General features: G+C 42.3%; 1 protein-coding gene across 1 annotated transcript; it reads left to right on the top strand.

Moving 5' to 3' along the window:
* The first annotated feature begins 767 nt into the window (after positions 1–767).
* SPINK2 (serine peptidase inhibitor Kazal type 2) lies at positions 768–12,128 on the top strand. The gene is made up of 4 exons (XM_081141487.1): positions 768–1,051; positions 1,873–1,916; positions 8,446–8,555; positions 9,278–12,128. The coding sequence occupies exons 1-4, from the start codon at positions 997–999 to the stop codon at positions 9,321–9,323; spliced, it is 255 nt and encodes an 84-aa protein (XP_080997613.1). The 5' UTR covers positions 768–996; the 3' UTR covers positions 9,324–12,128.
* Positions 12,129–12,934: the final 806 nt, after the last annotated feature.

Genomic DNA, 12,934 nt, shown 5'->3' with positions numbered 1-12,934 from the left:
AGCAGAAAAAAATCCAAAACTGAATCATGACCTACCCAGCCATACATGATCTTGACCTTGCAGTTCCCTCTCCTGTTCCCTTTCCCCCTCCAGCTGAATCACTGAGCCGGCTCCTGCCTCGGGGTCTCTGCACTCCTTGTCTTTGGGCCTGGACTTCTTGCCCCCAGGCTTTCACCAAGCTTCCTTCTCCTGCCTCAGCTTTCAGCTCAAACGCCACCTATGAAGAGCCTTTCCAGGCCTCCCAATGGAGAGCCTTTCCTTTCCCCCAACATTTTCTAACACTTAATTTTATTTATTTTTTATTTTTTAAATATATCTTTATTGATTTCAGAGAGAGGGGGAGAGAGAGAGAGAGAGAGAGAGAGAAAGAGAGAAACATCAATGATGAAGAGTCATTGATTGAGCCCGCAACCCGGGCATGTGCCCTGACCAGGAATCGAACCCAGATCTCCTGGATCCCAGGTCGACGCTCAACCGCTGAGCCACGCCCAGCCGAGCTCTAACACTTAATTTTAGAAACAATTGTATTTATTCCTTTGCTTTGGAGTTCCCTGTGTCACCCATTCCCAACACCTACACTGGAGAGCTTCTTGCGAGCAGGGACTCTTCCAGTTCAGCCTCCGAAACACTGCCTGGGTAGGAGCAGATGCTGAAGAAACGGGGGCTGACAGCCCACGAAGTTGTTTCCCGGGGCTCTTACAAGGGTCTTGTTGCTGCGGGAAAAGATTCGCCCCCTTATTATTTACTCCCACCCTCAGCGGCGTGGGGAGTGGGACGACGGGGACGCGCACGGCCCACCTTCTGCTTCCCCTCCCCCCTCGCTCCCCCATCCTTTCCTGCCCCCTTCCCCCCCTGCCTGGCTCTTCCACCTGCCCTCGGCCTCCCCTTCCTTCCCCTCCCCGCCCCGCCCTCGCCCCGCAGCGCCGCAGTCCGACCCCGCGCGGTCCCGCCTCGCGCCCGCACTGAAGCGCAGCCTCGGAGCGGCGCAGGCGGAGGATGGTGCTCCTGGCGACGGGCGCGGTGCTGTGGCTCCTGGCAGGGGCCCTGGCAGGTACCGCCTGCCCGCCCGCCCGGCCCTGGGCCCCGGGCCCCGCGGAGGGGTAATGAGCGGCGCCTCCCCGCGATTGCGGGGTCCTGGCGCCCCTGGCGCCCCCGCCTCGCACCCGTTACTGGCGGTTTCTGGCCCCGCCACGGTCCTGGAGCAACGGCGGGATGTGGGGGTGGCGGAACTCCAGGGCCCCTCTAGTTCTTGCTTGGGCTTCGTTCCCGGGGCGCCTGGAGTCGCCCTGCGGGCTGCCCTTTCTCCCTAGAGCAGAGCCCTGGAGCCCAAGATGAGGCGCCGGGTTTTTAGGTCCACGGCGGCCCTGCCCAACCGCAGCAGGAGGTGTATGCGGGTTAGGAACGCTGGGGGCCCGGTGCGCCAGGGTCTCCGGGCGTCTGAGAAGGGCTTCAGTCCAGCCAGACCTGACGCCCTTTTTAAAATGGAGTTATAATGCTAACACCTAATGTTAAGTTTTGCGTTCATTACTCTGAGCTGCAGAGGAAAAGAATATTGTGGGAGTTATATTAGGAGTTACTTCTCTGATTTATTCCATAGCTCCATAGCCCTTTCTCAAGCAACCCTATTAAGGTGGTCACTTTGGAACCCGTACCAAATGTTCTTTGTGTGTGCCTGCTAGGAGAGGTGCCAGAAAAAACGGAATATCCTTTGGAGGTGGGTGGTCAGAGGGGTGGTTCAAAGAAATTAGGCGTCTCACAAGGGAAAGGGAGAAGGTGTGGCCTGGATAAATCACAAGCTGGATTTAAAAAGCCTCTTATGAACAAGAATTAACCATAATCACATACTTTAAAATGTCTGTTTTCTTCTTGCAGCCTCTCTGAACAATCAATTTGGCCAACCTTTAGACTATAAAACAGTAAGTAGGAAACCATTTGTACTGTTTCTGATACAGTGAAGCCCACAACAGTTTGGGTTGGGGGTTAGTTTTTAGATCTGCCACTTTTGAAACTTGACGCTTTAGAAATGAGAATCTCAGGGAGGCTTTTTAATACAGATCAAAAATGTAAATTTTGGTTGAAAATAGCTCAGGCCTTGAAGGCCTCAAGACTTTGTTTCCTTTAATATTTCTTTTAATGATTTGGAATGTCCGTGGCTTAATAGTTAATGTGCTAGACATTTTTAATACAGTACAATTATCAAATTAAATTCTGTGGAAGCAAAGACCAACCAAATGAGAACAAAGAAAAACTATTCAGAACTTGCTGTAACAACAGAGTCATCTACCTCACTTGTATTTGGCAGAGACGCAAATTCAGGTGGAGGGGTTGGAGGAAGGAAGGCTTCAGGCGTGCCCTGATTCGAGGCTGTTGGCATGGGGAAGCTGGAGACTAGACACCTAAAAGCAAATAGTGCATAGGTTGGACGTGTGATTGGTTAGGAGGGCATATTTGGCTCTCTCTGATTGGTCCTAAGTTGCAAGTGGGAACAAAAATTAGGAAAGCTGTCAGTTATTAATCAAGTCCTAGCCATCTCTCTCTCATTGATGTTTCTCTCTCTCCCTCTCTTTCACTCTTTCTGAAAAGCATTGGAAAAAATGTCCTTGGGTAAGGATTAAAAAAGAGAGAGAGAGATCTTTCTTTTTCTTCCCCATTTCCATTGCTAGTACTCCAGTTTAAGGCCCCCATTACCTCTTGCCTAGACTAGCATAATAGCTCCCTAAGCGATTTTCTTCAATCTTTAGTATCTCCACTTTCCAGCTCCTGCTGCAATTACTCTTCAAAATCTTTACTCTGAGTACAGCATGTCTGTGCAAAACCTAGAGACTTCCGGGTGCCCACAGAGAATGTTTCATGTCCTTACTGCAGCCTACCTTTCTCTTTCTACCTGTACCTTTTGCTTGTTTCCCATAGTTTACACCCCTCTATATTTATACTAGTGCTAAATTGTTTTAATCACTGTAGCTTTGTAGTAAGTTTTGAAATGGTGAAGTGTTAATCCTCCAACTTTTTCTTCAAGATTGTTCTGGCTCTTCTGGGCGTCTTGCATTTCTATATGAATTTTAAGATCAGTTCGCCAGTTTCTGCTGCTGCAAAAAAGACATTTGAAATCTTGACAGGCAATGCATTGGACCTATAGAACAATTTGGGGAGTATTGCCATCTTAAGAAAGTTAAGTTTTTTGATCCATGAATATGGGATGTCTTTTCATTTATTTAGGTCTTTAATTTCTTTTAACAGTGTTTTGTAGTTTTCAGTGTATAATTCTTAAACCTCTTTTGTTAAATTTTATTCCTAAATATTTTATTCTTTTTGATAGTATTATAAATGGAATTATTTTCTATATTTTCAGATTGTTCATTGTGAGTGTATAGAAATACAGTTGATTTTTATATATTGATCTAGTATCTTCTAATCTTGTTGAATTTTTCAGTTCTAATAGGTTTTTTGTGTGTGTATGGATTCCTTAGGACCTTCCATATAAAAAGATTATGTCATCTTTGATTAGAGAAAGATTTATTTCTTCTTTTCCAATCTGGGTGGCTTTTATTTATTTTACTTAATTACCTTGGCTAGAATCTTCCATATAATGTTGAATAGAACAGATGAAAGTGGACATTCTTGCTTGTTCCTGATTTTAAGGTAAAAGCATTCAGTCTTTCACCATTAAGTATAATGTTAGCTGTGGGTTTTTTGTAGCTGTCCTTTATCAGGTTGAGGAAATTCTCTCTGTTTCCAGGTTGTTAAGTGTTTTTGTCATGAATGGGTGTTGGATGTTCCTTTAAATTAAACTGCTTTGCTCTCAGGTCAGACACTTCCTTCACCACTGTGCCTTTACTTAGTCTCTTCTATGTCCTTGAGGTAGACATTCTCCCAAACCTCTCTAAATTCTACCCATCCTGTAAGAACACTGTGTGTATTTCTTGGTTCCCTTATTGGATGCTAAACTTCTTACAGGCAGGACTCAATTTGTCTTTGTATTTCTTATAACATCGATCTTAAAATCTTAGCGTATTCATTTATTGAATGAATAAATAAGGGAATATATTTGATAAAGTATATGTAACTTTATGTAAAAGTTTCAGAGTGTAAAGCTCAGAGAATTCCTTAAAAGCATATCACATCCTTTTATAAAAATTAAAATGATTCTAAGGAATAAGTAAGTTTGCCAGGTGGCCCTCCTCCAGACAGACTGTCTTCTGAAGCTCTGAGGAACAGTCCGCAAGGGGAGACTTCCTATCTGCTAGGAGTGAGTTCCTATAGTTGACATCTTGTGGGAATAATTTAGCCTCCCCAGATGATGAACGTATTCTGAATTTTTTTCCTTTGGCACAAATTTGGGTAAATGAATAAAACTAAGGGTTTATTGGGGGAATAATTTATTTATTTTATTTATTTAATTTAAAGCTGTAGGTTTTTATTTTTTTACATTTTTATTTCAGAGAGAGGAAGGGCGAGGGAGAGAGAGATAGAAACATCAGTGATGAGAGAGAGTTATTAATAGACTGCCTCCTGCAAGCCCCCCACTGGAAGTGTGCCTGCAACCTGGGCATGTGCTCTGACCGGGAATCAAACCGTGACCTCCTGGTTCTTAGGTCGGCGATCAACCACTGAGCCACACCGGTCAGGCAGGGGGAGTAGTTTATTAATGAAATTATTTGACCTCATTGTTAAGGGTGAGAAGTGTTTGTTCATGTAGTCTTATGTCTCACATAAGAGAAAATCCGGGAAGTGAGTAACCCAAATGTCATAAAGTTACATGGTAGGCATCCAAACCTAGCTTTGAAGTCAGGAGAATCAGAGAGACTGGAAACAGACTGGAACACCAACATTGCCTTGCAGCTGGCCAGGTTCCTCAAAGAATGAGGGACATCAAAAGTCTTCTGCTTCAAAAAAAACCCCCAAAAACTTCCTTACCAGCTCTTCAAAAGTTATATATTAGTCATTCTTTGAGATGAAAGAATTTGAAAACTCCTGTTGAATATTTAAAAAATCCTAAGACTTTCAGGCATAGATTAACTTTGATTAGCTAGTTGTTTACCTGGTCATCTTTGAGAGAGTGGGACATAGGCAAGATATATCTTGATTATAAAGGAGGAGGTAGAAAAGGTTCTCTGAAATTGTGATTCAAATTGTGTGTCTTTGTGCATTTTCCTTAGCTTTCACCAAGTAGAGTGGACTGATTGTCAGAATGACTGGAAGCAGCGGTTACTAAACCCAGTCTTAGCTGAATCAGAATTCAGGAGCCTCTAGACACACAGATTCTAACCCTGGAGATTCTGATTGAGTAGGTCTGGGGGAAGGCCCCAAATCTGTATTTTTAACAAGCTTCCAAGGTGACATGCACATGCAGCCCTGTGTGGATCCACAGTGGGCTACTTCTTAATAATTAAAAACTCAATCAGCCTCCACTTAAGTATCTCACAAACAGATGACCCTTTCCTTTCTCTCTGAACAATTCCTGCAGCATATTAATCATCCCCTGGTGCAGATAGACTACTGTCTGTATGCCGGTTGACTTTATTCCCACCAGTGGAATTGTAGTAGCAATACTCAAGTGTGTGTGTTCACATGCCTGTTAGGTCAGTCTCCAGTTTTATTTTAATTAAAAATGTACAGACAACATAAATATGAGTGTAAAGAAAGTTGTACTTCAAATGGGAATTGTGTTGAATGCTTTAGAAAGACTTACTAAAAGACAAATTGCTAAAAAATATTGCTATTGAATTAGGTGTCGGTAAAACAACTGTAAAAAAGTTTTTAAAAAATTGGATATTATTGTTTTTGCAAGTGTCTTTAAATTCTCACTGTATTTTATTTTATTTATTTATTTTTCAAAATATATCTTTATTGATTTCAGAGACAGGAAAAGAGAGGGAGAGAGAGAGATAGAAACATCAATGATGAGAGAGCCACCAATTGGCCGCCCCCTGCGTGCCCCCAACTGGGGATCGAGCCCGCAACCTGGGCATGTGCCCTGACTGGAAATCGAACCCCAATCGCCTGGATCCTAGGTCGATGCTCAACCGCTGAGCCACGCCTGGCCGGGCTCTCACTGTATTTTAAAACAATGGTTCCAACTGGGGATGGTTTTGCCTCCCACCTCACCCCGGAAAGACATTTAGACTATTATTTTTGATGAGTGGTGAAAAAATAAGGATTCTACTAAATATCCTACAGTACCAAGGACAACCGCCCACAGCAAAGAATTATCTGGTCCCAAATATGAATAGGGGTTGAGAAGTCCTGTTTTAAAGAAACCAAAACAGGAAATCCTAGGTGATTTATTTATGAGTTTTGCACACAAAAAATTTAGAGGAAACATTCAAAGGAAAGGTCTTACCTCTTGGATTAAGATTAGATTCAGCCTGGCCGGTGTTGCTCAGTGGTTGAGGTTCAACCCGTGAACCAGGAGATGCCAGTTCGATTCCCGATTAGGGCACATGCCCGGGTTGCAGGCTTGATCTCCAGTAGGGGACATGCAGGAGACAGCTGATCAACGATTCTTATCAGCAGTGTTTCTATCCCTCCCTCCCTCTCCCTTCCTCTCGCTGAAATCAACAAAGTCATATTTAAAAAAAAAAAAAAGATTAGATTCAGCTACAAGTAATAAAGACAAAATAATATTGCACAGTGCTGCCCTTCTGCGATGTGGCCTTTGTCCTTCTGGTCTAAAGGTAAGTGCCTCACAGCAGGATGGAGGAATGGACAAAGAAGAATACAAATTGAGCGGGGAAGCAGAAGACAGCTTTTTTAAAAACAGGGTCCCAGAAGCTACTGTACAATAATTCCAGGAATGTCCCATTGGCCTGACCTTAGCCATATGGTCATACCTAGCATTACAGGTGACCAAATGCATTGCTATTCATGGTCTTACATCAAAAGATGGGCAGTTTTGTTTCCATTTATGTTTTAGGATAACATGTTTAGAGTATGCATTACTTTTTTGTTATTGCTCCCTTGCTTTAATCTACTTTTTCAGTTAAATAGCCAACCACCACTTGTCCCAGTCTTGTTGGATGCGAGGGCATCTACTCTGCCTGTGCGAGCAGCCCTAGGCGGCATCATCTTAGTGAACCTGGCGCAGCAAGCACACATCGTGCTCCTAAGTGAAGCGTGGCATGCTGAACGGGATGGGAAGGGCCGGCAAACCCTCTTTTACTTCAGGGTTTGGCCCGTGGCTAGTCTTGCTTAGGCCGGTATAAATCCAGATAGTATCAATAGAAAGGTGCAAGGTGACTTCTTTTACTCTGAAGTGAGGAAAGGTGATCACCATTTACTAAAACAAACAAAATAGATTAAGTTTTGGGGAGTCAGAAGTTATATGCAGACTTTTTACTGCATGCAGGGTTTGTGCCCCTAACCCCTTTGCGTTGTTCGAGGGTCAATTGTATATATAAATGTATGAATATAAAGCAGAAATACAGCAGGCCATATATTTAACTTTTTGTGAAATTGGAACTCTGCGCACCAGTCTGGTCACCATGACCAGTTCTAGTCCTGGCCTTGCTGGACACTAGTGGCTAAGAGCAAGACATATTACCTTTCTGGCCTCAGTTCCATCAAATCAGAGGTTTGAGTTCTTTGACCCCATTACAGTTTCTTCAGGCTGCTGTGATCAAGTGCCACAAACTGGGGTGGTTAAAACAACAGCAATTGATTGTCTCACAGTTCCAGAGGCTAGAAGTCCAAAATCAAGGTGTTGGCAGGGTCAGTTCCCTCGAAGGGCTGTGAGGGAGAATCTGTTCCATGCCTCTCTCCTAGTATGTGGTGGCCTCAGGCACTCCTTTGCTTGTAAATGATGTTCTCTCTGCCTTCACATGATTTTGGACAGTGTGTGACTCTGTCCAAACTTTCCCATATTGATTTGGGGCTCACTCTAATAACCTCCTTTTAGCTTAATTACTGTATAAAGACCCTATTTCCAAATAAAGCCGCATTCTGAGGTCCTGGGGGTTAGGACTTTAACATATCGTTTTGGGAAGGACACAGTTCAGCCCATAATGACCTGAAAGGTCCAATTCTGAGCCTGCTGCATTCTTTAGTGCTGGTGGTTAAATGCCAGTATCTTAAAAAGCCCAGACTAAAAGATTAGATTCCTGAGTGTGTCTTGGCGTAATGCCATGGGATTAAGGTGGAATGTAATGGAACATCCACAAGGAGATAGTAGTGAAGTGCAAATTATGAAGCTAGAGGATAATCAGGTAGGCATGGTGGCAGGCCTCGGACTTTCATTTAAAAATCGGCAGACCAAACCTCCCTCTGAGAATTTTTTCATACATAGAGGCGTTGAACCAATGTCTTAACATTGCACCTGATCTTTGCATTAGAAAAATCATGTTTTGTGTGTGTGTGTGTAAAATGGAAGTATTTTTCTAGGGTATTTCTAGGAAATCTAGGTGTTTCAAGTTGTTCTCGATAATTTCTGCCTTCCTTTCTCTTTTCTAGCCAAACTGTGATCAATATAAATTACCAGGATGTCCCAGAGACTTTAACCCTGTATGTGGAAGCGATATGTCCACTTATCCCAATGAGTGTACCCTGTGCATGAAAATCAGGTAACGCATTTTTACAGTATAGAATAGGCATGTTTTCTTTAGACCTTGAATTTTGGTTAATTAAGAAGCAGTGGCTCTTTTCTGGGATATAACAATCACATGCGACGTAAGTGGTTCTGTTTTCAGACTGCCATTTAAAAGTACACAGACTCCTTCAGTGCATTTTCCATGCTGAAGTTGGAGAATGACATGTGCAACTGTAGACCTGAGAATTTAGTTACGTTACTATCCATGGATGGGCGATTTTCCAAAATTAAGAGTATATTTAATAGTTAAACTCTGTGGAATATTAAATGCTTTTTTAAATTTAGAGGGCATGTACTGCAGCATTAGTTGGGAAATAGATCTTAATAACTCTACCTAGACAGTGCTGAATAATAAATGTATGACACCCGATGCTCTTCATCTAACACACCTGGCCAGGTGACCGGGACTCCTCCTCCAGGTCTGCTGCTTTGTATGTCAGGGGTCTATTCTCTGACCTCAGTCTCTGACCTAGCTGCCTAGGTCTGCTCAGAATGATTCTTTGGGGTTAGTGCCCTGTGCCCTACAGCTAGAGAAACAATGGCAGAGGCCTTCACCTTTATTGTTTTCTTCATTTAGCTTTAAAGATGAGTAAATAAGCATTGCCCAAGAAGGAACATAACCTAGTTTTTTTTTTTAATACAAATACTGGGACAGTGTCAGTATAGTAGGTAATAAATGGGTTGTTCAATTTGCAGGGAAGATGGTCATGATATGAAAATAATCCGAAGTGGACCGTGCTGACGGAGCAGTTTGCAGAAGAGAAATTGGAGAAACTACCTTCAACTACACACTAGATGAATTGCATTTCCCTTTTTTCTCTTTTCCTGTGTTTTTTTGCATGAGATTTGTTAACCCACATTTTCTGAGAGGAGATGTGGAAGACAGCCATGTGCAGTAACTGATGATTAAAGCAAAAAACAAACAAAACAAAACATCCTTGTTTCTTGGCTTTTGCCCCTTGAGTTAAGCTTATTGCCCAGATGACCTGTGCTTTATTTAGTTGGAATAAAATCAGCATTGTTCAGTTACTGCTGTTCTCTGTTGAATATCCATCCTCACTCAGCAGCCTCTGGGTGGCTCTTTTCCTCTCAGGCAAAGGTGAATTTCACTCTGGAAGTGGAGCCATTGTCGAGAGCCAAGATTTATTCTAATTCACCAGCTCCCTGAATCTTGGATAGGTATATGTAACTAGTACAGTGTTCTGCACATGGTGAGTAACTGTGAAATACATGGAGCTGACTTTACCCCGAGCTGGTAAAGTCAAAGAATTATACAGCTGTTTACTAGATTCAGTATCTCCTTTCAATACATTTTTCCTTCCAGGTCAATGCAGGCATTTGGCTTTACCCTCCTTTTAAAGCAGTGCTTAACTCCAGGGCGACTTTGCCCTCAGGGGACATTTGGCAGCATGCCTGGAGGCATTTTTGGTGTCCCATCTGGAGGGTGGATGCTACTTGCATCTAGTGGTTAGAGGCCACCAATGCTGCCAAACATCCTACAGTGCCCAGGACTGCACCAAATGAACTTTTCTGTCTATAAGGTCGGTAGTACTGAAGCTGAGACCCCCTGTTTTAGAGCTTGATACAACATACAGAAAAAATAAAACTATAATAGTGGCCAGGGATTAATTTAGAACAATAATGTGTTCCAGGTGGAGGATTTTGAGTCGAGTTCTGGGTTTAAGTGTATCATTATGGCACCAGGAAACCGTGAGACATGAGGTAAGAGGTGTCTGGGAGAGTGCAATGGAAACAGTATGGCTTCTTGGGGCCACCTAACCCGAGTTCAGATTCTGATTCCAACATGTGCTTCAGTTTTCTTCTCGGGAAAACTGAGATGATGCTCAACTTGTGGAGCTGTTGTGAGGAAACTGCTTAGCGCAGTGCTTGGCACCTAGAAACCACTGAGATAGTCGCTGCTGTGATTTTAAGCACCCTTCTTTGTTTTTTTAATCGTCACCCAGGGATATTTTTTCCATTGCTTTTCAGAGAGAGTGGAAGGGGGAGAGAGAGAAACATCCCTGTGAGAGACACATCCGTTGGTTGCCTCCTGCACATGCCCGGGCCAGGGCCAGGAATCGAGCCTGCAACCGAGGTACGTGCACTTGGCCAGAATCAAACCTGGGATCCTTCCGTCTGCAGGCTGACACTCTAACTACTGGGCCAAACTGGCCAGGGCACAAGCACCCTTCTTAGAAAGACAACAGAGGCAAACCAACTTCCCCGGTTACAGAACACACTTGCAATAGCCCGGACTAGATGCCTGGGTCTCCCAAGTTCCCAGGCCTCTCTTCTTATATGGAATAGAGACAATGAAGTAGGACGCTGTATAACATAAAATGTGTCAAATTAATGTCCTGCGGTTATTTTTTTTATTTTTCAATTACAGTTTACTGTCTATTATTTTGCATTGGTTTCAGGTTCCTGTAGTTATTTTTGGCCTAAAAGTTTTATAAAAGTATGATATGCTTTTTTGAAAATTAAAAAATACACAGAAGTATATAAAAATGAAAAGTGAAAGTCTTGCCCATCCTAGCCTCCAGAGGTGAGCAATATTAATCTTTTGGAATATAGCTTCCTTTTCCCTCTCTATAAGTATGTGTGTGAATATAAAATCCGCCCCCCACGCACGCGTGCGCGCACACACACACACCCCTGCCTCGTAAACTTGCTTTTCTCCCTGTATTTGGGTTTTCACATCAATGGATGTCATTTCTTCTTTTTAAAAACTACTTAGTGTTATGCTGTAAGCTACCCAGCCTCTATTGGTCTACATTTGGATTGTTAGGGTTCTCTAGGTTGAAAGTGGGAGAATCCCAAGTCAAACTAGTCTAAGCAAAAGGGAGAGTTAGTCGTTTCCTGGAGCTAACAGAGTAGCTCCAGGAAAGCACATGAGCTTAAGGTCACTACATGCATTAACTGAGCAAGTTCTGGTTTGACTCAGTTTCTTCATCTGTAAAGTGGGGATGATGACAGTATCTGTTTCATAGGGTTCTCATGAGGAGTAAATGAGAACATATGTAAGGTGCGTAAAACACTTGAAATGTTGTTATATTGTAGAAAACTCTTCCTTGAAAAAAATAACCTGCCTTTTTGACTTATCCCTGACCCTAAAATGATATATCATGGATATTTTTCCATGCCAGTACTTACAGATCTACTTCATTGGAAAAAGAACTGCATTGTATTCTATCATAGAAACATAACATTATTTATTCAGTTCCCTAGTGATGGACGTGCAGGCTATTTCTCATTTTCCACTATCACAAATAATGTTGCAATAACGTCTTTGTACACATTCTTTATTTGTGCAAACACTCAGTAGGATAAATTTATAAGATTGGAAGTACTTGGTTAGAAGAGAAACTTATTTAAAATGTTGAAAGGGACGACAGAATTTCTTTCTGAAAATTTATGTACTCTCTATTTATGTACTCTCTGTGGTAAATGAGTGTCTGGTCTTTTCACCACCTCTGCTGTGTAATGAGACAGAGCTGTCCCTATTTGTATCCATCCTTTATTAAAGAATTCCACTTTCCTCCCCTTTTAAAAATATTCTCATTATAAAAGTGATATGTAGTAATTATAATCACCTAAAGTAAATGGTGAAAATAATAGTCCAATAGTCTATGGAGAGTTCTAGAATAGAAGCTTCCAGAGAATAGAGATCTTGCCAGTCTTGCTTATCATGGCATCTTCAATGCCTGGGACAGTGCTTAGCCCAGTGCATATTTGTTGATGGAAGGAATGCCTAGAAGGTCTCATAATGGCAATAAAACCACTGACTTCTCTAAATTTCCTTCCTTCCCTCACAACAGGCAAGCTAACTCAGACACAACCCACACACCACAAAGAAAATAAGGTTTTGACTCTTGCCCAATAGTGAATTTAATTTTTTTTCTATGTTACCCTGAAAAAGGGAACAATACTGAAGTGTTTAAGTGCTCTTAAACAGCTCTAGGAGCATACCTTACACTCAGTTTAGGTTTTTTGTTAAGTATTCACTTTATATCGGATCATTCATTCATTTATTCTGGGAACATAGGTGGATACCTTAAAATGTGCCGAGCACTAGGTATACAATGCTGAGTGAAACAAGTCCTGTCCATGCAGAACATAAAGGATAATTCTTTTAAGTTTCTCTGAAAATCAGAACAACTCTGATTTCTGGAAACCAAGAATCTGATGTCTGCAATAGACTCTCAATTCTATGAGATTAGAACCCACATTATGTTTTCTATTATATTCCCAGCCTGGCAAACACAGTAGATGCTTAATAAGTATTTGTGGGCTGGCTAGCTGAAGTCAGTTCCATTCTGTTGGCTTCTGCATTCTATGGCCAGATACAGGGTG

This window comes from Miniopterus schreibersii (genome assembly GCF_964146895.1).
Source record: "Miniopterus schreibersii genome assembly, chromosome: 1".
NCBI lineage: Eukaryota > Metazoa > Chordata > Mammalia > Chiroptera > Miniopteridae > Miniopterus > Miniopterus schreibersii.
Note: the sequence above shows the minus strand (reverse complement) of the source record. Positions and strands in the feature narration are given on the sequence as shown.